At 46.0% G+C, this 23,765-nt stretch overlaps 1 protein-coding gene across 6 annotated transcripts in view; it reads right to left on the reverse strand.

Annotated features, from left to right (window-relative positions):
- The window catches only part of MARCHF6 (membrane associated ring-CH-type finger 6), a 1,566,402-nt gene that overhangs the window by 50,747 nt on the left and 1,491,890 nt on the right, over nt 1–23,765 (reverse strand). For all 6 annotated transcript variants that reach the window (XM_077491957.1, XM_077491954.1, XM_077491953.1 and 3 more), the window contains one exon: nt 22,547–22,682. In XM_077491957.1, the coding sequence (XP_077348083.1) occupies nt 22,547–22,682 (136 nt within the window). The remainder of the gene's footprint in view (nt 1–22,546; nt 22,683–23,765) is intronic.

Below are 23,765 nucleotides of genomic sequence, written 5' to 3' on the forward strand. Positions count from 1 at the left end.
CCCAAGTCCACACCAGACCCTTGTCCGAGCACGCTACCCGGCCGGCCAGGAAAGGGGGGCGAGCGAGCGCGCCCCCCCTCCTGAGCCGTACCAGGCCGCGTGCCCTCAACATGGGGGGGTGCCTTGGGGAAGGGGGGGCCGCGCGGCCCCCCCACCCCAAAGCACCTTGTCCCCATGTTGATGAGGACAAGGGCCTCTTCCCGACAACCCTGGCCGTTGGTTGTCGGGGTCTGCGGGCGGGGGGCTTATCGGAATCCGGGAGCCCCCTTTAAGAAGGGGGCCCCCGGATACCGGCCCCCCACCCTATGTGAATGAGTATGGGGTACAATGTACCCCTACCCATTCACCTGTGGAATAAAGTACAAAAAAAACACAACACATGGAAAAAGTATTTTATTGCACAGCTCCGGGGGTCTTCCGTCTTCGGGGGTCTTCTCGCCGGACTCCTCCGCTATGTGTGTGTAGCTCTTTTACTAGCGGAGGAGTCCGGCTTTCTTCCTCCCCGCCGCCGGCCTCTTCTCCCGACTTCGGGGGTCTTGTCCCCCTCTTCGGTTCTTCTGCCGGGCCACCGCGCCTGGTCCGGTGGCCCGGTCTTCTGTCGCCGTCTTCCGTTCTTCTGTCGCCGCCTTCGGTTCTTCTGCCGGGCCACCGCGCTTTCTTGTAGCTCTTTTACAGGCGGTGGCCCGGTCTTCTGTCGCCGCTGTCGTCGCCGCCGCCGCCGCCTTCCGTTCTTGTTCTTCTTGTTCTTCTTCTTGTTCTTCTCCTGGAGATGTTGACTCGACGATCTCTCCGGCCGGAATGCCAGAGCCGCGCTGTGCGGTCACTTATATAGTGACAATGGGGCGGTGTCACATGGTATATGTCACATGGGTTGGTCACATGGTGACCCCGCCCCCTTACGATGTCATAGTCCCCATGTGACATCAACCCATGTGACCAACCCATGTGACATATACCATGTGACACCGCCCCATTGTCACTATATAAGTGGCAGCGGAGCGTGTCCCTGGCATTCCGGCCGGAGAGATCGTCGAGTCAACATCTCCAGGAGAAGAAGAAGAAGAACAAGAACGGAAGGCGGCGGCGGCGACGGCGACAGAAGACCGGGCCACCGCCTGTAAAAGAGCTACAAGAAGGCGCGGTGGCCCGGCAGAAGAACCGAAGGCGGCGACAGAAGAACGGAAGACGGCGACAGAAGACCGGGCCACCGGACCAGGCGCGGTGGCCCGGCAGAAGAACCGAAGAGGGGGACAAGACCCCCGAAGTCGGGAGAAGAGGCCGGCGGCGGGGAGGAAGAAAGCCGGACTCCTCCGCTAGTAAAAGAGCTACACACACATAGCGGAGGAGTCCGGCGAGAAGACCCCCGAAGACGGAAGACCCCCGGAGCTGTGCAATAAAATACTTTTTCCATGTGTTGTGTTTTTTTTGTACTTTATTCCATAGGTGAATGGGTAGGGGTACATTGTACCCCATACTCATTCACATAGGGTGGGGGGCCGGTATCCGGGGGCCCCCTTCTTAAAGGGGGCTCCCGGATTCCGATAAGCCCCCCGCCCGCAGACCCCGACAACCAACGGCCAGGGTTGTCGGGAAGAGGCCCTTGTCCTCATCAACATGGGGACAAGGTGCTTTGGGGTGGGGGGGCCGCGCGGCCCCCCCTTCCCCAAGGCACCCCCCCATGTTGAGGGCACGTGGCCTGGTACGGCTCAGGAGGGGGGGCGCGCTCGCTCGCCCCCTTTCCTGGCCGGCCGGGTAGCGTGCTCGGACAAGGGTCTGGTGTGGACTTGGGGGGAACCCCCACGCCGATTTTTTTCGGCGTTGGGGTTCCCCTTTAAGCCCATTCCAGGCGGCGGAGCCCGCGACGTCTCCCTCGCGGGCCCCGCCTACCTGTACACGCGCTCGAAATGGGCGGACTTTCCGAGCGGGAACAGTCCGCTCATTTCGAAAGTACAGCGGACAGGCCCACACACGGGCGGACTGTTCGCTCAAACACAGTTTCAGCGGACAGTTTTTCGGAATTTCCGAAAGACTTTGTCCGTCCAACTGTCCGCTGAAACTGTCCGCTGAAAGCCCACACACGAGCGGACTGTCCGCCCAAACACTGTTCAGCGGACAAGGTTGGGCGAACAGTCCGCCCGTGTGTACGCGGCCTTACTGCTGATTTTTTAGGTATTGGGACAATAGTAGTAGATTTAAAACAAGAAGGTACTGCAGCCTGCTTCAATGACAAATTAAAATTATCAGTAAAAACACCTAACTGGTCTGCACATCCCCTTAGTATACGGCCTGACACCCTGTCTGGTCCTGCTGCCTTTGTAATGTCAATCTTCCTCAAATTTGACTTGACCTTATGTATTTTTAATACCAGTAAATGGTCGTCCTCTACTAGTTCTTTACTATGGATTTCACATTTCATATTTTGAAACTCAAAGCGAGCAAAAAATCGGTTTAAGGTGTCAGGGAGCACTTTACAAACCTGTGTATTCCTAGATTTAAAATCTATCATTGTTTTAATCCCCTTCCACATGCTACAAGATTTTCAAAATAAGATTCAAAGCTTTCCTATAAGCCATAGGGTCGCCCGATCTAAAGGTCACATCCCTTGCTCTAAGCTGAGCCCTTACTTTACCATCCAACCAAGGCTTTTGGTTTGCAAATACCTTAATAGTTTTTGTATACATCTCCATTTCAAAAGTGAATATAAGCTAGAAAATCTGAAGCATATTCCTCTAAGTCTGCATCCTGTGCAAATACATTCCAATCAGTTGATTCAAAGCACTCTTGCAGGGGTGAATTTGACTTCTCGCTCCAAACCTGTATTGTTTTAATATCTGGTTTTGTTCTGCAAACAAGAGGCTTATAACATGGGATAATCATTAAAGAGGTATGATCTGATAGACCAAGATGTGGCAACAAAGAAGCTTCATATGCACTGGAAAAATATATATGTGCATATATACATATATATGCACACACACACTCTAATGCCCCGTACACACGAGAGGGATTAAGTCTGACAGACCTCCAAAGGAGTTCCGCCGGAGTTCCGCCGGAGTTCCGCCGGAGTTCTGGCGGACTTTTCGACCGAACGGACTTGACCACACACCATCACACCAAACTCCGACGGAGTCGAACGTGATGACGTACGACTGGATTCGACGTAGGAAGTTCCTAGACAGTAGCCAATAGCTGCCCTAGCGTCGGTTTTAGTCCGTCGGAGTAGCACACACACGAGCGGATTTTTCAAAGGGGACCGGGTCCGGCGGAGTTCCGTCGGGAAAATTTAAAGCATGCTTCATTTCTAAAGTCCGTCAGACTTTAGCTTCGCTAAAGTCCGTTGCAGCCCACACACGATCGGATAGTCCGCCGGACTCAGTCCGTCGGAGTTTGGATGTCGAAAAGTCCGCTCGTGTGTACGGGGCATAACATTATACATTGTGGGAAATACGGTAATAAAAAAAAAAAAGAAAAAAAAGAATGACACAGAAACAATGTCCAAATATTGACCAACAAACATCTCTAGGGTTGAAGGTACACTAGCGAAAAAAATAAAAAAAAACATGAACAGCTCGTGGCAGGAATATTCAAAGGGATGCCTTAAGGCTGATGTGGAAAATGCAGCACCCTGAGCTGGGTGTTTGCAAAATGTGAATAGAGCACTTGAGTGGAGGGCATTACAATTTTAAATGTCCTTGTCCCATAAGGATAGTCACAGTAAGCCATGGAAAATAGCCGCTTCTTCAAATGGCTCTGTCGCTTTCCCAGACTATCCAACCATTCACAAGCAGACATTGGGGTTTCAAAAAAATTGGTTATCCCATCCACTACTCAAACTACTCAAAGTTTTGCAGGCTAGAACATAGAATAAGTAAGTTGAAGCTTTTGAAGCCTTTTCTAAACATCAGGAAATTTTGCCTTTTATTCTGAATTTCTTGGGAGAAATCTGGAAATATCATAATTTTTGAACAATTATAGGAAAGTTCACCTTTTGATGGTGATAGTTGGTGAGGTTGAAAAAAAAGACACCTGTCCATCCAGTTCAACCTAGGAGATGCCCTCGCAATCGGACAGATCACCTCTCCGGAAGAGTGGAGAGGAGATCGTCTGGCGTTGCTCTGGTGGGAAGGTGTTCTGTGATATGACTGGAATTCAGATTTAGAAGCACTAAGACCGAGAATAAAGATGGCGGCGAGATGGAGACGAGCCACCATTCCTGACATTGGAGAAACACTATTCCTATATATATAGTGGTATGCTGCTGAAGCTGGACTGCTAAGGACGAGTGAATATCGGTTTTGTTGCAGTGCTTATACATTTGATTTCTGAGGTGAGAGGCTGGGGGAAACAGTGGGTGCACGGAGTTGTGGCACTGAAATTGGGCACTGAAGTTGATCGGTGGACAGTCACGGATCTGAAGAACACTTTATTAATTTTGCATGAACTGAGATACATGCTCACTATTTAATTGCATGGACTTCATTAGAGAAGCACTTTTTATTTATTATTTGTCATTTTATTATTATCCGTCATTTCTCGGACTGTTTTCATAAGAGTATTTATTCAGCAATTTTCACATTTAATATTTTGTTAATATTTCATGCATGATGTTTTGAAGATTTATACACTTTATTTTATCAGGATACTATAATATTCACGGTTGAATATTGCACATTTATCACTTTTAGTGAGGTGAATTCACTGTTGCACCACATGTGTTTGAGTATTGTATTTTATTCTAGGTAGCGCCGCATTTCTTGTATTTTTATATTTCTCTGAGTTCATGTTCAGATACAGTGCTCCATTAATCCTGACTATAAGGTTATATTGCCTTCTGCAGGAGTAGGACTAGGCAGAACAAAAAAAAAACAAAAAAAACTTGGCTACGCCCATGGGCCATCCTCAGTTGGTATATAACCCCCTCGTTGCTATAGGCATTCAGTTTAGTAGCAAGCTGTATTAAAAGTATCAAAACTCTATAAAAGGTGGTGGGTTCCATGTCCATCAGAGAAATCAGAGAAATGGAAATGAAATGGAAATGTCTGAAATCAGAGAAATGGATTTTTACAGAGAGTACAAACATCCTATTTTCTCTTTAGCTCATCAACAGACACAGAGCTCCATTAATCCTGACTAAAGGGACGTCCAAAAGTAGTGCCATGAGGAAAGGAAAATGAGGGCTGGGGAAAATAAACCAAGGCTAAAACACAAGAGCCCTAACCAGGTCACAGGCGTCCCATCTGAAATAAAAATGTAAAGAAAAAACACCCCTCGTCCCTTAAACAGCAGCCTGCAAAACCTTGCAGCCAAAATAAGCATCTGCAGATGCCAAAATATCTACTTTGTAGAATTTGGTGACAGAATGCACCAACGACCAAGTGGCCGCCTTGCAAACCTGAGAAATTGACGCTTGATGACAGAAGGCCCAAGACGTAGAAGTGCCCGAGTAGAATGAACCAAGACAGTCACTGTCTGTCTGATCCATCTGGAAAAGGTAGCCAAAGAAGCAGCCAGCCCTTTCCTAGGTCCTGGTCTAACCACAAACAGCAAGTCTGACCTCGGAAAGGACTATGTGGCTGCCAGATGCACCTAAATCGCTCGAACCACATCCAAGGCATGCAAATTCCTTGGGATGAGCCAGCTTGGGACACAAGGAAGACAATACAATGTCCTCATTCAAATGAAAGTCCGAGACAACTTAGGTAGCATTGATGGACAGGGATGAAGAACCACCTTATCTCTGTGGGCCACCAAATAGGGAGTACTTTTTACATCACAGAAACCTGACATTTTAACAGAGGTTTGTAGATTATTTTTATATCCACTGTATATCTAAAAAATAAGATACAAAGCCTGGGGGGGGGGGGGGGTGGCCTAGACATGGCTTTGTAGAGATGGAACACTGAAGAGCTCCCGGCCTCGTATCCCCTTTACAGGCCTTACTGCTGCTTGAACCCGGCATGTTACCGACTAAATGTCACAGGACAAGAGCCGCTACTCGGGGGAGCCCTGCCGCCAAGAGTCCCGGAGAGATTAGCCGTTTCTTTAAGAGAGCTCAGGACACGAGCTCCGAGGCATCAGCTTCAGCCTCAGCTGTGCGGGGTCTATCAGGTGGCACCACGCTGGGGGACCGGCATCAAGAGGATTACCCTAGTACCCAAGGCTCTGCCTCTCAATTCGGCGATCATCCAGGACATCTGGAACCATACAGTGGCGGGATGTCGGCGAGAAGCCCTGTTGCCTCAGTGGACATAGACCAAGATATTAGGGCTCTCCTGCAGGCGCTGCCTACAAGGACGGATATAGAGGCACTGATCCTTCGCCTCGAGGAAACACATCGTAGGGATATCCAGGATGTGAGAGGTGAGGTGTCTAGTCTGGAGGAGCGTGTGCACACAGGAGAAGCCTCAGTCTCCTCCCTGTAGGGCCGACTGTTAGCCCTGGAGCAAGCGGGGGATCAATACCGTGACACTGCGGTTAGTTTACAGCTCTGCATGGAAGATCTTGAGGACCAGAGCCGTCGGTCTAATGTGCGGCTCCGCAGCATCCCGGAGTCCTCTGCTGCAGAAAACCTGGGGGAAGTAGTGACAAGAATTTTTCGTATCATAGCGGCCGACCCTGGGATGTCCTTTGAGCTCGATAGAGTTCACAGAACTCGGGGACCGTGAATGGCAGACCCAGCGAGGCCGCGAGATGTTGTATGCCGCTTCCACCGCTATGCTCAGAAAGAACTTATACTGCGGCGTGCCTGGGAACATGGCGAGGTGGAGCTGGAGGGTGCACGGATTCTGATCTTACCAGACCTCTCCAGGGCTACATTGAAGCGCAGGGCACTGCTTCGTCCCCTACTTGATATGGCAAAACAGCGTGGTTAAACCTATCGGTGGGGTTACCCCCTGTCAGTCACGTTTCGGAAAGAGACATCATTATTCACGCTCCAGGTGCCGTCGGAACTTCCAGCTCTTTTTCAGTTTCTGGCTGTGGAACCGGTTACAATCCCGGATTGGCTGCAATCCCTACCTCGTCCGATTGGCAGGTCCGGCGCCTTCCTACTGCAAGATTCTCTTCCCCGCGGTCACCAGCAATCAGGAGGGAGACAGCGTTCAGTTTCCAGGGACGTCCACCGTGAGTAACTTGGGGGCCGCTTAAACTTCCCTCTTTTTGCCAGACATAATTGTTTGCCCCTTACCTGCTCTACCCCATTTAGCTGGTTAATAGGACTAATGTGTTTTTTTTTTTGCCCCGATTCCCCTTTATAGACTACACCACCCATAGTTTGCGGGGACGGCATGTGCGTGTGGCCAGTTTTGCACAAGCCTCTGCGGCTTTGGCTTCCCACCGCTGGATGCCGGGGTCCCCTTGGGGGTTACCTTTGAGTGTCTGGGCGGTAACATGCCTCCCGCCGAACTTCTCACGCTGATCGGTTTATGAAGCAGGAGGACTACTGTTAGACTGAGCCTGTGACCTTTGGGTGACTTGGGGATCGCCCTGCGTTGCCCTTTTGATAGACATGGCTTTTTGCCCTTTTTCCTGTTTTGCCTCGTCTAATGAGATACCACTATAGATGCTCTCTGCCCCTCGCTCTCCTCTTACAGACTTTGTCATCCACAGTTTGCTGGGAAGCATGTGAGTTAGACCTGTTTAATGCATGTTTGTGCGACTGTGACATCCTATTGTTTGATGTCGGGTCCCCTTTGGGGGTTATATCTGAGGGTCTGGGTGGTACCACACTTCTCTCTGAACACTTTATATTGACTTTTAACCCTGTGGCAGGAGGAACATTGTTAGACTGTGACCCGGGATTGTTATCCTGGGGTTTATTTATGATGCTTTTGGACCACTAGTGGGAAGCAATTTATATTCACTGAGGCTTGTTTGCCATTATGGAGGTGCTAGAGGAATGTAAATTATAATATATGAGCTTTCTCCATGGTGACTACATATCCTTCCACCCTCCCCCCTTCCCTTCCCTCCATTCCTTTTTCCCTTTCCTTCATTCCTTTTTCCCTTTCCTTCTCCTTATTTTCTCTTTCCTCCTCTCCCCTCCCCCTCCCTCCCCCCTTCTCTCTCCTTCCCTTGCCCTCCCTTTCCCCCCCTTCGCTTCACTTTCTGTTCCGTTTTTTTCCTTTCCCCTTGCCCTTTTCCTTCCCGTTCCCTTTCCCTTTCCCTTCTTTCCTCTCTTTTTTCCCCCCCTCTTTTTTCTCTTCTTTCCTTCCCTTTATACCTTATCCTTTCCTCCCCCCCCCCTTTTTCACTCTCCCCTTTTTTTTCGTCTACTTCCTTACGTTCCCCCCATCATCCAATCTATCCCCTCCTTTCCATTATCATTCCTTTTTTATTTTTTATTTCCTATCCGTTGCCTCCCTCTTTCCTCCTTTCCCTCTTTTTTCTCTTCTCCTTTATTTTTTGTTATTTTTCCTTACCCCCTTTCTTGAGGGGGGATGGGGGGGTTGCAGAGAGACGTTATACATAGGGGAGTAATAGAGGTATGTTTTATGTTCTCTTTTGGGCATGTGGGGCATAGTGGTTTGGAGGGGGGGGGGGGGCAATTGCTACTTGGTGGTGACCCAGCTGTTGTCTTGGACTCCCTCAAGTGTGCCTATGTCTTAGGGCGGGCCGGGGGACTCCTCGGAGCTGCTGAGTCTAAGTTTTTCAGATAATGTTATTATATTGTTTACCATTTTGTTTAGGTTTGTGATTTACTGTCGGACTTTTCATCTGCATGCCGTTATAAAATGATGTAACTTTACAAGGCCGGGAGTGGGGGAGATAGGTCGGGAATCTTCTCTCCAATCCTGTCTGCCTAAACACCCCAAATAGGACGACGCTTTAAATCCAGCATAGTGCTGGTATGCGTTCTAGCAATTTTTTGCTACTATAGTGTCTATTCCGTGCTCTTAGTGCAGAATTTTTATTTATTTTTCTCTTAGGGGCTGGAAAGCCCTGTCTTACTATTCCCCCTTTTTTTTTTTTTTTGTTTTCTCCATCGATTACCCATTTGATACTCACCTTGGTTTTTTGTTTGGGTAGCTCCCTTTGTAAATTCTAAAGCGAGATGACAGACCGTATTAAGTTCACCAGTGTTGTTAAGGGGCTGAATACCCCTCATGTCTACCATTCCAATAACCCCACTGCTAAGACAAAGGGCGTCTCTATTATGATCTCTATCAAGCTCCCCTGGGTACTTCAGGAATCCCGGGTGGACCCTGAAGGTTGCTTTCTTTTTCTTAAGGGCCATATAGGGGAATTGCTATTTACCCTCGCTACGATATATGTCCCCAATGCTCATCAGGATGTGTTTCTTAGAGCTACTTTTGAGCGATTTTCGGGAGGGCCAGCTGATTGTGGGAGGGGACTTTAACATTCCCCTGTCACCCTCGGTTGATTCTTCTACCGAGAGCTCCACGGTCCCTGTTTCGGCAAGGAAGAAGATAACCCAGTGCTTCCTGCGGGACCAACTGGTTGATATGTGTGGCGGCTGCAACATACAGGGGAAAGGGACTATTCCTTTTATTCTTCCCCTTATAAATCCTACTCAAGGATAGATTTCTTTTTAATCCCTCATGACCATCTGCACCTGGTGGAATCTTCATCCATTGGCCATATTACTTGGTCCGACCATGCTCCTGTGGCCCTTACTTATATCCTCTCGAAGAACCCCTCGCCCAGGTCACTGTTCTGGCGCCTCAATGAGAGTCTTCTCCAAGACCCAGAGGTTTTAGCAGATGTTACTAAGTCGCTCGACCTGCACTTCCAAGAAAACGAGGTGCAGGATTGTGACCCGGGGATGGTTTGGGAGGCCCATAAGTCGGTTCTCCGCGGGGTCCTGATTAAACATGGGGCTCGAATTAAACGAACGCGGAATGAGCAGCTGACTAAGCTACTCTTCAAGCTTGCCTCAATCGAGGCAAGGCATAAACATGCTCCCACACGACCCCTAGAAATTGCCCAGATCAATGACCTACTTCATTATAAAGCGAAGGCGGCACTCCAGTTCTGCCAGAAACTGACTTATGAGTCAGGGAACAAATGTGGGAAGATTCTGTCTCGGTCTGTTAAGGAGTTGAAGTCTTCCTCCTATATACCGCAGTTGTTGGATGGGAATGGACAATGGGCCTCTACTCCAACTCAGATAGCCGAGGTTTTCAGGAAATTTTACCATGATCTTTACAACCTGCCCCCCTCTGGATCCAGTCTGGAAGAAATAGATGGGTATGTGGCCTGTTCGGGACTGCCCCCTCTATCGTTGGAATCGCGGGAACGTCTAGAAGACCCGGTTACGTTGGAGGAGGTACAGCGGGCGGTGGGCTCTTTGAAAGGGGGTAAGGCCCCGGGCCCAGATGGATATACTTCGCAATACTATAAGATCCTCCTTCCCGCCCTCGGCCCATGTTTGGTGCAGTTTTTTAATGTCCTAGGATCAGGGGGGAACTTTCCAAGGGATACCCTCAGAGCCCATATTTCCTTGATTCCCAAGGAGGGCAAGGATCCGGGTCTTTGTGGGAGCTATAGACCGATCTCCCTTTTAAACTTGGATTTGAAGCTATTTTCAAAAATCCTTGCCACACGTTTGGCACAACATCTGCAATCTCTCATTCATATCGACCAAGTAGGCTTCATCCCCTCCAGGGAAGCCTGGGATAACATCATTAAAGTACTTAATTTGGCGCATAAAGCTAAATCATCCGGGACTCCCTGTCTTTTTGTGAGTACAGATGCCGAAAAGGCTTTTGATCGGGTTAATTGGACGTTTATATTCTCGGTCCTCCGTCACATAGGCCTAGGGGGACGAATGTTGTCGTGGATAAGTAAAATATACTCCCGTCCCCTGGCTCAGGTAAAAGCGAATGGGGTGCTTTCGGCTCCTTTTGAGATAAGGAATGGAACCAGACAGGGGTGCCCCTTATCGCCCCTTTTATTCGCTTTGTCCCTGTAACCGTTCCTCTCTACTATTCGACAAAACCCAGACATAATGGGACTTCACATGGGCAGCACTGAGTGTAAGATCTCCGCATATGCGGATGATATGCTGTTTTTCGATAACGAACCCTAGAACTTCTTTGCCAAACCTCCTCCGAGAGTTTAAAATTTACGGGGGGCTTTCCCACTTAAAAATAATTTCTTAAAGTCAGAGGCTATGGGGGTCGCTGTCCCTCTAGAAACCTTATTCGATTTGCAGTCGAATTTTCGATTTAAGTGGACTCATACGGCCCTAAAGGTACTTAGGTACATATATTCCGCCGGACATAGCAAGTACGTTTGCATTGAATTCCCCCCCCCTTGTTACTAAGATACGTATTCTCCTTCAAAAATGGCGTTCCGGTCTTCATTCATGGTTTGGGAGATGCAATCTTATTAAAATGAATATTCTTCCTAAATTTATATATCTTTTTCAGGCTCTCCCGATCCAGATTCCAGTCTCATTTTTTAAACAGGCCCAATCTCTGCTTATCCAATTTATATGGGCCCCCAAAAAACCCTGACTTCAACGATCACAATTGACATTAGCTAAACAACAGGGAGGTTTGGCTCTTCCCGACCTGCAAAGCTATTACCAGGCTTCTCATATGGGGCGGGTGTTAGACTGGAACGTAACCAATTTACTAAGTTATGGGTGCAATTAGAGCAGTCTTACTCTCGTATCCCATTGAAAAGCGCCCTGTGGTGCTACAAAGATTTCCCTAAGGATTTGAAGTTGCATCCTATCATAGGAGCCTCACTAAAAGTTTGTTATCGGATTGCTATCCAAAATGCACTTACGACTCTGGTCTCCCCCTTATTTCCTATCCTCGGACACCCAAATTTTGCGCCGGGGATTTATTCCCGAGAATATGACCCGCTCAGACGTGCTAAATTGGACCATGTGTCTAAATATGTTATCGACGGAAAATGGCCATCTATCTCAATTCTGATCGACCCATCGGGGAATTTCCAGTTGACTTTTTGGAGAGCAGTGCAATTACATCACTTCCTCCACTCTCTTCCTAATCCCCAAGAATTAGACCACCGTCAGACGGATTTTGAGATGCTATGTACGAGAGAAGGTCCTTTGGCCCACATCCTTTCTCAGACATATGCGCTTCTGAATATACCTCCGGAGCATCCCGACTTACAGTGTCTGACACGCTGGGAAAGGGACCTTAATTGCACATTTTCCCCGGAGCAAAGACATTGTATTATTACTCTCGTTTTTAAGTCCTCGCTGTGCACCAATATGCAGGAGACGAACTTTAAACTCTTTACCAGGTGGTACTTGACACCAACCAAACTGCATAAATGTTTCCCCTCCGCCTCTGACAGATGTTGGCGCTGCGGGGTAGAATAGGGTACGTTGCTTCATATATTCTGGTCCTGTCCCTGTTTGATCGACTTCTGGAGAGAGGTCAGACGCATAACACAGAAAGTTATGGAAATTCCAATTCCGGAAGAGGCGGCATTTTTTCTCCTACACCTCTCACGGATCCCCATTAAAAAATATAGAAAATCCATTCTAAGGCACCTGATAAATGCTGCGAAGTCCTGTATCCCGCTCTACTATAAACAAAGTTCCCCTCCCTCCATCGTTCATTGGGTCAGGAAAGTAGAAGAAATTAAAAAGATGGAGGACTTGATCCTTACAGCACAAAATAAACAGGAGACCTTTAAACAAACTTGGGACGGTTGGAATGTCTTCATATTCTCACTGGAGGGATGCCGCCTGCTTTCAACTTAGTGCCCAGGATTGGCCTAATGGGGCCCTTAGGGCAGTGGCTGCCATCATGACCCTTTTTTTTCCCCTCTCTTTCTCTCCCCCCCCCCCCTTCCCCCTCTGTTACTTGTTCTTTTTTGAAAATGTGGAAAAGTGGGACAAACGGCCCCCTTCCCGTATATGGGGATGGCTGGTGCCGGGGGGATATGGGGTTCATATGATCCCGAACCCTGGCACGGAATTCTCACTAGATCTCACCAGGATATGGTGTACGACAGTCTGATAATTGCACTTTTTAATTGTACTAAATTTTGGCTCTTTGTATTGTTTTGTACTTTGTCATTGTATGCTGATTTCTCTTTTCTGGGGACCGTTTCTCCCTGTTTGGAGTCGAATAAAGATTATATTGGAAAAAAATAAAATAAGATACAAGTGGTTAACAGCACAGCGAACATAACTTTTCACATTTGCTCAAAATACTGATGCTGAACAAAAGCACCTACAGTGTTAATATGCTATGTTTGACGCATGTTAAAAAAGCCTTGAGGGGCGGGGCTTGAAGCCTGACTGAGCAGACATGCCAGCTTAGTGCTCCACTCCTGAAGGGAGCCACTTTATCACTTCCCAGCTCGACTCTGCTGTCAAAAATTTGCTGTCCGGCCCGTGATAAATCCCCACTACCTCAGGTGAGAATGAAGTAAAAAAATGTCAAAGAGGCACTTGTCCAGACTTCACTTTATGGAATAATCATCTTCATTTCTTGATCCAATGCCAGTTTTCAATATATCTGGCCCATCTAGTCATTCAGATGGCTAGAAAGTTATCCTGCTTTATTTTTTTTTATCTTGCTTTTTGCAAATACATAACTGTTATTTGACACATACTTCAACTGCTGGTCTCCCTTTTACTAATAGCAATATGGTACCAGCTTTACTTTATTACATAGCATTGTGCTATTATTTTATTTTATTGTTATATTTGATGCTTTATGTTACGTGGTTGCTCCTTACTCTAATTTTTACACTCCCCCTCTTGGGCTTTTATAGAGCATTTTAGGGTATGGAAAATACCAGGATGTAGTTATCAACTTTCTATATGTATTATATTTTTATTGCTTCAGGTGTCTTTATGCCCCCCAGCTAGCTACCTTCCGATCCCCATTATTATTATGGGGTTATCAGACGGTAGCCCTTTGGTCTCTGGTGGACTGATTGTCGCTCCTCAGTACACCCTTGTGTTTTGTACTTCATTCTCTATACCATATTGCAAAATTTTAAATACATTTGCTCTACAAGAGCTAGTTCTCCTTCTTTTCTTATATTATTTTTATTCTACTTCTTTTGCTGAGGTAGTTGCAGTCCTTTCATATATTGTTAAATCATCTGTTATTCAGTTCCTAACATCATTATTATGGCACCCTTAAATGTCTAAGGTCTTAATATACTGTACCACATAAACGTATGAAGGCTCTTTTGCTACAGCCAAAATCCATATTCTTTGTCTACAAGAGACTAATTTTACAGCTCAAGCCACCCCCATTGTACCTCTTATGCCACGTACACACGATCAGACAATCTGCCCATGTGTGGGCTCCGGCGGACTTTTTCTTTCCAAAAGTCCAGCGGACTTAGAAAAGTTTTGACTCAAAATTGTCCACCGGACTCGGTAGCCCAGCAGACAATCTGTGTGCTAGTCCGCCGGACTTTTGAAATGAACGGACTTGCCCACACACAGAGAAAAGTCTGTTCATTTTGAACACGGCTCCAGGTAGACGGGACTAGAGCAGGAAGTCAATGTCGCCACCTCCTTCAGCTAGATTGACACCTCGTTGGAGCAGTCACCTGGTATGGACTTAAAGGGGAAGCCCTACGCTGAAAAAATGCCATGGGGTCCCCCCAAAGTCCATATCAGACCCTTATCCGAGCACGCAGCCCGGCCGATCAGGAAAGGGGGTGGGGACAAGCGAGCCATACCAGGCCGCGTGCCCTCAACATGGGGGGGTGCTTTGTGGCCCCCCCACCCCAAAGCACCTTGTCCCCATGTTGATGAGGAAAAGGGCCTCTTCCCGACAACCATGACCATTGGTTTTCGGGGTCTGCGGGTGGGGGGCTTATCGGATTCCGGGAGCCCCTTTAATAAGGGGGCCCCCAGATACCTGGCTCCCGGATTCCAATAGGCCCCCCAGCCCGCAGACCCCGACAACCAACGGCCAGGGTTGTCGGGAAGAGGCCCTTGTCCTCATCATCATGGGGACAAGGTGCTTTGGGCATGCGGGGGCCTCAGGGCCCCCCTTCCCCAAAGCACCCCCCCATGTTGAGGGCACGCGGCCTGGTATGGCTCTCACTCGTCCCCACCCCCTTTCCTGACCGGCCGAGCTGCGTGCTTGGATAAGGGTCTGATATGGACCTTGGGGGGACCCCATGCCGTTTTTTCGGCGTAGGGCTTCTCCTTTAAGTCCATAAAAGGTGACGGGACCCGAAAGGTGTCAATCTCACCGATGGAGGCGGTGACATTGACTTCCTTCACTAGTCCCGGCTACCTGGAGCCACGTTCAAAATGAATGGACTTTACTCCATGTGTGGGCAAGTCCGTTTATTTCAAAAGTCTGGCGGACTCCCGCCACAGTCCAGCAGGTGGTCCGCTGGACCTAGTCCACCAAAGTACGGGGCAGGTCCGCTCAGAAAAGTCTGGCGGACCTCCGCTGCAAAGTCCACCGTACTAAGTCCGCCGGATAGTCCGCTCGTGTGTACTCGACATTATCCACAGCCTCAGAGGCCACTCAACAACCAGGAGTTCTTATAGCTTTCCACCGTACAACGCCATTAGTACCAACATCTGAAATTAAAGACCCAGAGGGTCGTTATCTCATACTTACTGGACACATTTCAGTTATAGCAGTAACCATAGTATCATATTATGCTCCTAATAAATACCCAACCTTTTTTTCTTCTTTTTTCCATCTTTTCCATGTAGTTTATACCCATAAATTAGCTACCGTGATACTATGTGAAGATTCAAACCAAGTACTCTTTCCCTTTTTAAATAAATTCCCACCCTGTCCCTCTTCCAGTCCTTTTAAATGTTAATTTCAACAGCTTCTTTCTAAATATACCGTATATACTCGAGTATAGGCCGACCCGAATATAAGCCGAGGCCCCCAATTTACCCCAAAAAAACTGGAAAACTTATTGACTCGTGTATAAGCCGAGGGTGAGACATGCCTGTCCATCCCTGTGTGTCCATCCATCCCTGTGTGTGTGTCCATCCATCCCTGTGTGTGTGTCCATCCATCCCTGTGTGTGTGTCCATCCATCCCTGTGTGTGTGTCCATCCATGCCTGTGTGTGTGTCCATCCATGCCTGTGTGTGTGTCTATTCATCCCTGTGTGTGTGTCCATCCATGCCTGTGTGTGTGTCCATCCATGCCTGTGTGTGTGTCCATCCATCCCTGTGTGTGTGTCCGTGCAGCCTTGTGTGTCCAGCCTACCTGTGTCCCGAGCCTCCGTCCCGTCCCGAGCCTCCGTCCTTCTGCCATGCCAGGATCGCCGCTCTTCGTCGGCACCTCGGCGGCCATTCCACTGTTCAAAAGCCGCGCCTCCGTCTGTGATAGGCGGAACACTCAATTTCCCAGCAGTCTGTGTTCCGCCTATCACGGACATCCTCTCATCCTCATCCGTAGTATGAGGATGAGCGGATGTCCGTGATAGGCGGACCACTGACTGCTGGGAAATTGAGTGTTCCGCCTATCACAGACGGAGGCGCGGCTTTTGAATAGTAGAATGGCCGCCGTCTGTCTGCTCGACACGCTGATCGGGCAGGCAGACGGCGATGACTCGAGTATAAGCCGAGGGGGGCACTTTCAGCCTCAAAAAAGAGGCTGAAAATCTCGGCTTATACTCGAGTATATACGGTAACTTGTTTGACTCCTGACGTGAGCTTAACCCAGCTCGCAGGTGCTTTATCTATATCTACTACTCTAATCCACATAAATCATTCTCTAGGATTGATTATATTTTCCTAAATATAGGTATGGCACCAGAAGCCCTTTTGATCATTATACCCTTTACCTTGTCTAATCATAATGCAGTTTGTACTACCATCTCCTCCCATTCCAAAAGCACGAGATACATTCTGGTGTATAAACAATTTGATTTTCACTCATCCCATTCATTAGATATCAAGCTGACTAACTCACTAATAATACTTTCTCTACTCACTCTTTGGGAAGCCCATAAACCTGTAATCTGGGGTGACCTTATCTGACAGGCATCATTTCTCAAACGTGAGCACAAACTCCTCCACCAAAGTTTAGAAACTGATTTTAATTATTTTCAGAATACATTTCAAAATTCTCCCTCCCCTCCACTAAAGCTAAACTTGATAGGGCCTATTTAGAGTTTGACTTACCGCCTCTGCAGATAAACTTTATGCAAATCGCAACACCTCTATTATTTCAAGGCAAACAGACCTGATACCCTATTAGCTCAAACCTTGCACTCACTGCATAAACCCACAACATCTATGCGACTTAAGCCAAATCAAGATAATATCAAGATAATTATACAAGTAATCCTGTCAAAATGTTACACACCTTTCGCTATATCTTGCTAAATTATACTCTAATACAACTATAAATTTGATCATACAGCTGCTGATGCCCTTTTTTGACATATCACACTTCCCCATACTTATTGTGAAAGACTTAAGTGCCCAATTTCTGCAGTGGAAGTTAGTACGGCTATCAAAGCTTTAAAACCTAATAAGAGTCCTGGCCCAGTTGAGTCTTAAGCTTTTCTGATATTTTAACTCCTATCCTGACTGAAGCCTTTCATTTTTTGCTGAAGGGACACTCTTTTCATTCAGAACCTTTAATGGCTATAATCTCTGTTACCTAAACCTAAATTTGATACAACCTCCTGCACATATTATCATCCTATTTTGCTCCTTAACCAATTAAGGACCGAACCCCTTTTGGAGATTTGTTGTTTACAAGTTAAAAACAGGCTTTTTTTGCTAGAAAATTACTTAGAACCCCAAACATTATACATTATTTTTCTAACACCCTACAGAATAAAATGGCGGTCGTTGCAATACTTTCTGTCACACCGTATTTGTGCAGCGGTCTTATAAGCGCACTTTTTTTGACTTAAAGTTAGCACAATTTTTTTTTATATTGTGAAAGATAATGTTATGCCGAGTAAATTGATATCCAACATGTCATGCTTCAAAATTGTTCCCGCTTGTGGAATGGCGACAAACATTTACCCTTAAAAATCTCTATAGGCAACGTTTAAAAAATTCTATAGGTTGCATGTTATAAGTCACAGGGGAGGTCTAGGGCTAGAATTATTGCTTTCACTTGACACCTCACATGTGTGGTTTGAACACCGTTTTCATATGGGGGCGCTACTCACGTATGCATTTGCTTCTGCACGCGAGCTCAGCGGGGCGTGTTTAAAAATGTTTTACATTTTTGTTATTTATTTTACAAAATTGATCACATCTGATGTACTGGTGGACTCTCACTTCTTGAACAAGTAAGGAAAGTACAAATACCCCCCAAATGACCCCATTTTGGAAAGTAGACATTCCAAGGTATTTAGTAAGAGGCATGGTGAGCTTTTTGATGTTGTAATTTTTTCCCACAATTCTTTGCAAAATTAAGATTTTTTTATTTTTATTTTTTCCACAAAATTGTCATTGTAATAGGTTATTTCTCTCACGTGGCATGTGTATACCTCAAATGACACCCCCAAAAAAATTCTGCTACTCCTCCTGAGTATTACGATACAACATGTGTGGGACTTTTTCACAGCCTGGCCACATAGAGAGGCCCAACATGCAGGGAGCACGTCACATGTTCTAGGAGCATAAATTACACATCCAACTTGTTGTCTACCTATTACACTTTTGAAGGCCCTGGAGCACCAGGACAATGAAACGTGGCACTGATGACAGATGGCACTGATACGTGGCACTGATGAAACATGGCACTGATACGTGGCAATGATGACACATGGCACTGATGACAGATGGCACTAATATGTGGCACTGATGACAGATGGAACTTATAAGTGCCATCTGTCATCAGTGCCACGTATATGTGGCACTGATGACACGTGGCACTAATACGTGGCACTGATGACAGATGGCACTAATATGTGGCACTGATGACAGATGGCACTAATACGTGGCACCGATGACGCGTGACCCTGATGAAAGATGGCACTGATAAGTGGCATTGATGACACGTGACACTGACAACAGATGGCACGTGACACTGACAGGTGGCACTGATGACAAACGGCACTGATACGCGGCACTGATGACAGATGGCACTAATATGTGGCACTGATGACAGATGGCACTATGTGGCACTTATACGTGGCACTGATGACAGATGGCACTGGGGACAAATGGCACTGACAACAGGTGGCACTGGGGACAGATAGCACTAACAGGTGGCACTGGGGGCAGGTGGCACTGGGGAGGATGACACTGGGGGAGGATGGCACTGGGGGAGGATGGCATTGTTTTCCCTTTTTAACTTACGGCTGCTGCAGCCGTTGATCTCTCCCTTCTCACACGCTGTCTGTGAGAGGAGGGAGAGCAGCGCTGAGAGATGATCTCATATGTTTACATATGAGATCATCTCACATTGGACACGCCGATTGCGCTGTAAACGGCCGCTGTGATTGGCCGTTTACAGCGATCCGTGACTGGCTGTGTCCGAGGGACACGGCCAGCACAGAGCTTCCCCGATGCACACTCGCGGGAGCGTGCATTGCGGAAGTAAACAGGCAGTTAGCGTCCTCTCTGCAGCTTTATTTCGGCTATAGGGTGGGCGCGAAGCGGTTAAAGACCTCAGATCTCATATTTACACACACACATACAAAAAAAAAAAAGTTGGCATTTAAAAAAAAAGAAATAAAATAAAAATGCCCCTTTAAGAGCTATAGGCGGAAGTGACGTTTTGAAGTCGCTTCCGCCCAGCAATGGTATGGAGACGGGTGAGGGCCATCTTCCCCTCACTCGTCTCCATACCCAGCATGGGTGAACATCCGATCGCCTCCGCCGCTGCCGACGGCTCTGGTAAGTGGCAGAGGGCACCGGAGTGTGGGGGGAGGGGCCCTCTCCCACCGCTGATAAAAGTGATATTGCGGCGAAGCCGCACAGACTACTCTTATCGGAAAACGGACCACTGAAGAAAGAAGAGGATACCGGGGTTATGGCAGCTAGCTATGCAAGTTCATCTATTGGCACTATTTAATCATTTTTCTCACTTTATATGTGATTTATGGTAACATTGTTCACAATATTTGGTCATAAGTTTGCACATTTTTGTAAGTTGTGCAAAACAACTTTCTTCATATATATGTTTTAGCGTTGCTCTATTTTACATATTTATTTATACCTTATGTCTGGGTTATAATGTTCAGCTGCTGCATGCTGCTTTTTACCAAGCGCGGATATTATTACCTTTATTTTAAATTGACGGAGCAATCCCGCGCTGAGCAGAGCAGGCTCCATACACAGACACGTCCGTGTGAAGGAGCCCTTAGGCCGTTTTTCACACATTTCAGGTCTGACAGTTAAATACCAAAAATCTACTGCACTCAACATCTCCCTGTCTCCTGCTGAACTTCTACTTGCTAAAAACTCGCTCCCCATTGCATGGACACCACATCGACACCCATACCTAGGAATATAAAATTTACTGCTAAAATAACCGATTTATATTCAGCTAACTTCCCTCTGTTGCTGAAACAGGTTACTGAATTGTTAACACAAAGGTCCTCTATCTCCTTATCCTTAACAGACACAATTAATGTAATCAAGATGGCCATTTTAACCAAATTCTTATACCTTTTTAGAGTCCTGCCCATTTCTTAAGACTTATTCAGCGTAGAATTATCTCCTTTATCTGGGGCACAGCTAAGCCCCATACCTCTAAATCCACTCTTTGTCTTCCACAGCAAAGTGGAGGCTTAGGTTTCCCCAATATTTCTGCCTATTATCGTGCAGCTCACCTTGCACATTTACCTAAATACCATGCAATATAGGAAGTTCCACTATGGGTAGCAATTGAGCCTGTCGACTGTGACCCTATCTCAGTAGCCAATATTTTATGGTCACGTCCAGTTGATCAAACCTCAACCCGCAATCCTTTTACAAAACACTCTATATCCATCTGGGATAGATTCAAACCAGTATTGGTCTTCGACTCATATACCACTTGTTTCTTTTATTAAAAACCCTGCCTGTATCTCCCCTAATTCCTTAAATGCTTGGAATGCAGCTAATCTATTTTGATGATATAAATTTGTATCTTCAATACACACCTTTCCTACTTTATGTGAAACTTATGGAATTCCTCAATTATTACGTTATTTACAGATTACATTTTTTTTCTAACCATACTTACAATCAGGCCCTCTGTATTCCCAGATGTCGAGTTTTGAGCATATATGTAATTATGTCCCACATATCAGACTTATTTAGATACTTTATAAACTAATTCTCGCTAGTTTTGATACTAGACCCCCTCCCTATGTTTCTAAATGGGAACAAGATCTAAGCCGCTCATTTGATGACACTGAATGGTCCAGTATATGGTTAGCCACTAAATCCCTCTAATGTTGTTCCTGTGGAAAATTATAAGGTGCTTTCTCGTTAGTATTTAGTTCCTGCTAAGATAGCGAAATATGCTCCAGATTACCCTTTACAGCATTTACATTACAGCTTTTTCACGGCTGTTAAGATCCTGGCACCCAACTCCATATATGGTGGGATTGTCCAATAGCCCAAAAATTTTAGAAGGCACTTTTTGATTTAGCTTCTAAAGTGTTTGAAACGTCCATACAACCTAATCCTGCTACAGCACTTTTGAATCTAAAACCAGACAAATTACATGGAATAAATTTCACCTTATTTTACAGCTTTTAACAGCTGCAAAACAAACAATAGCTAAGGCATGGGAAATTGAAAATCTGATTGTAGCCAGAAACCATTCACAGAACCAATAGTTCATGCTAAAATGGAAGCAATTGAAAGTGATAAGATCTGCAAATTTGAAAAACTTTGGTTATCTCCAGACTGATGACATTTTACTATTGCCATGGTAATAATACTGTATTTAGCCTATCACCCTTCATTCGGTTGAAGCCATACTACCGCTATCAAATTTACTCTATATTCACTAAGAAGCTATCATATTGTTCACGCACGCACATACTTTATGTTTGAACACTTAGGTAGATATCTTGTGTATTCACTTTATTTTGTTCATTATCACATCAGGTCACTATTTAAAGGAACAACGCACCATTAACCATTCCTTTATCACTTCCAAGATTTGAGTTGCAGCAGTTCCATACCAGACTAGCGCGGAGATATTTTTACTCATGAGCAAGAGTTTGCTATGAATATGTAAGGGTTCATAAGTGGCCACACCTCTTTAGTATCATGTGTTTGATATATGGAAGCTTTTTAGGACCTAAACACACATCTCCATTTTAAATGCATAGGGCATGTTAATAATTAAAAAGGGCAGGGATGCCCAAGTTGCTGTATTCTCTCATGGAACATTAAGTTAAGCTCACTGTGCTGTAACCCTTGTTTTGTGTTTATTTTATTTATTTTTTGAAAACACACCTAGCTGCATGTACAGATTACTGTTTTGCCTGATGGTGCTGTCCTCCTAGGCTTTGTGCGCATATATATATATATATATATATATATATATATATATATATATATATATATATATATATATATATATATATATATACACTAAGGTAGAATCTAAAAGCCTCTGCTGGTTTAAAAAGCTGGTTTTGTTAGAGAATTAATAATGACTTACTTGTCGTTTTTTATGTGTTCATAAAGGCGTTTAAACTGTCTTAACTGAAAAGACAATATTCCCATCAAAAAAACCACCATTAGCAGAAAAGGATAAATACGACGCTGAACCAGATTCTGCATTTCAGCAGTGACACCTGTAAGGTAAACAAATATATTTATAATTATTGCAACATGAAAAACATTGAATAATAAGTACAAAAAATTGTCATGAATACAAACACCTCTGCAGTAAAATAAAAATAAAATGTTCCGTCATTTTCAGTGCAGTGGGAGTGTGCATTACAGGAATTGCAAGCTTAACCCCTTATTAAACCTGACTTAAGGCATCTGTAAGACGGGGGTATAACTAGAGGATCATATATACCGTACATAAAAATGTCACATTTATTATAATATATGCATGCCAAATATAATTTTGGAGAGTTATTTTCCTGCGGTCACATGACTACAATACCTCCAGATCAGAAGTGCTGAGCATGGTGAGGGGCATGTTCTCTTATGCAGAAAGTGATCCTCCGCTGTGATTGGGGATCAGTACAGGGGGGAGGGGTAGCAACTGCTTAACGATTCCCTGTGTGGCTCTCTGCAGCAGCTGAAAGACAATTTCAACCCCTCTCCCCCCCTCCAGCTGCTGGAGGGAGAGTCACAGACCAGTGTTGCCAACCAGTTTAACAACCAATAGCGCTGCTCATCTGAGTGGGAGGGAGTGAGTGCTGATAAGTTGGTCTGCCTCCCACCACCTCCTTAGCCAATCAGCATACCTCTGTAACCTGCCCCTTACCCAGCCTGCCACATTTTGACCAGAAGATTCAGGCGGCCAGAGCCAGGATGGAGAGGATCCAACATACTGGAGTATAGGCTCCCTGCTAGAAGGAGGTATTTTTAGATCACACTAATCATGCAGCACCCACACAAGACTCTACACAAATAGTTCTATGGAAAAACCTGATGACCATCATTAACAACATGTCACACACATGTAATGCCAGCTGTAGAAGTCTAATCATCATCAGTGTGTTCTCCCATCCTTCGGTCTTCTCATATTGCTTATTTTTATTTACACTTACACACTGCAAGGACAGGCGAACACACTGATGATTAAACTTCTGGAAGATGCTTCTGCATCCGGCATTACATGTGAGTGAGTGACATGTTGCCAGTGATGATCTTCAGCTGTTTCTATAGAGCTATTTGTGCCAAAGTCCTGTGTGAGCCCT

This window comes from Lithobates pipiens, unplaced genomic scaffold, assembly GCF_037356315.1.
Source record: "Lithobates pipiens isolate NorthernLeopardFrog02 unplaced genomic scaffold, aLitPip1_a1.2 Scaffold_19, whole genome shotgun sequence".
Taxonomy (NCBI): Eukaryota; Metazoa; Chordata; class Amphibia; order Anura; family Ranidae; genus Lithobates; species Lithobates pipiens.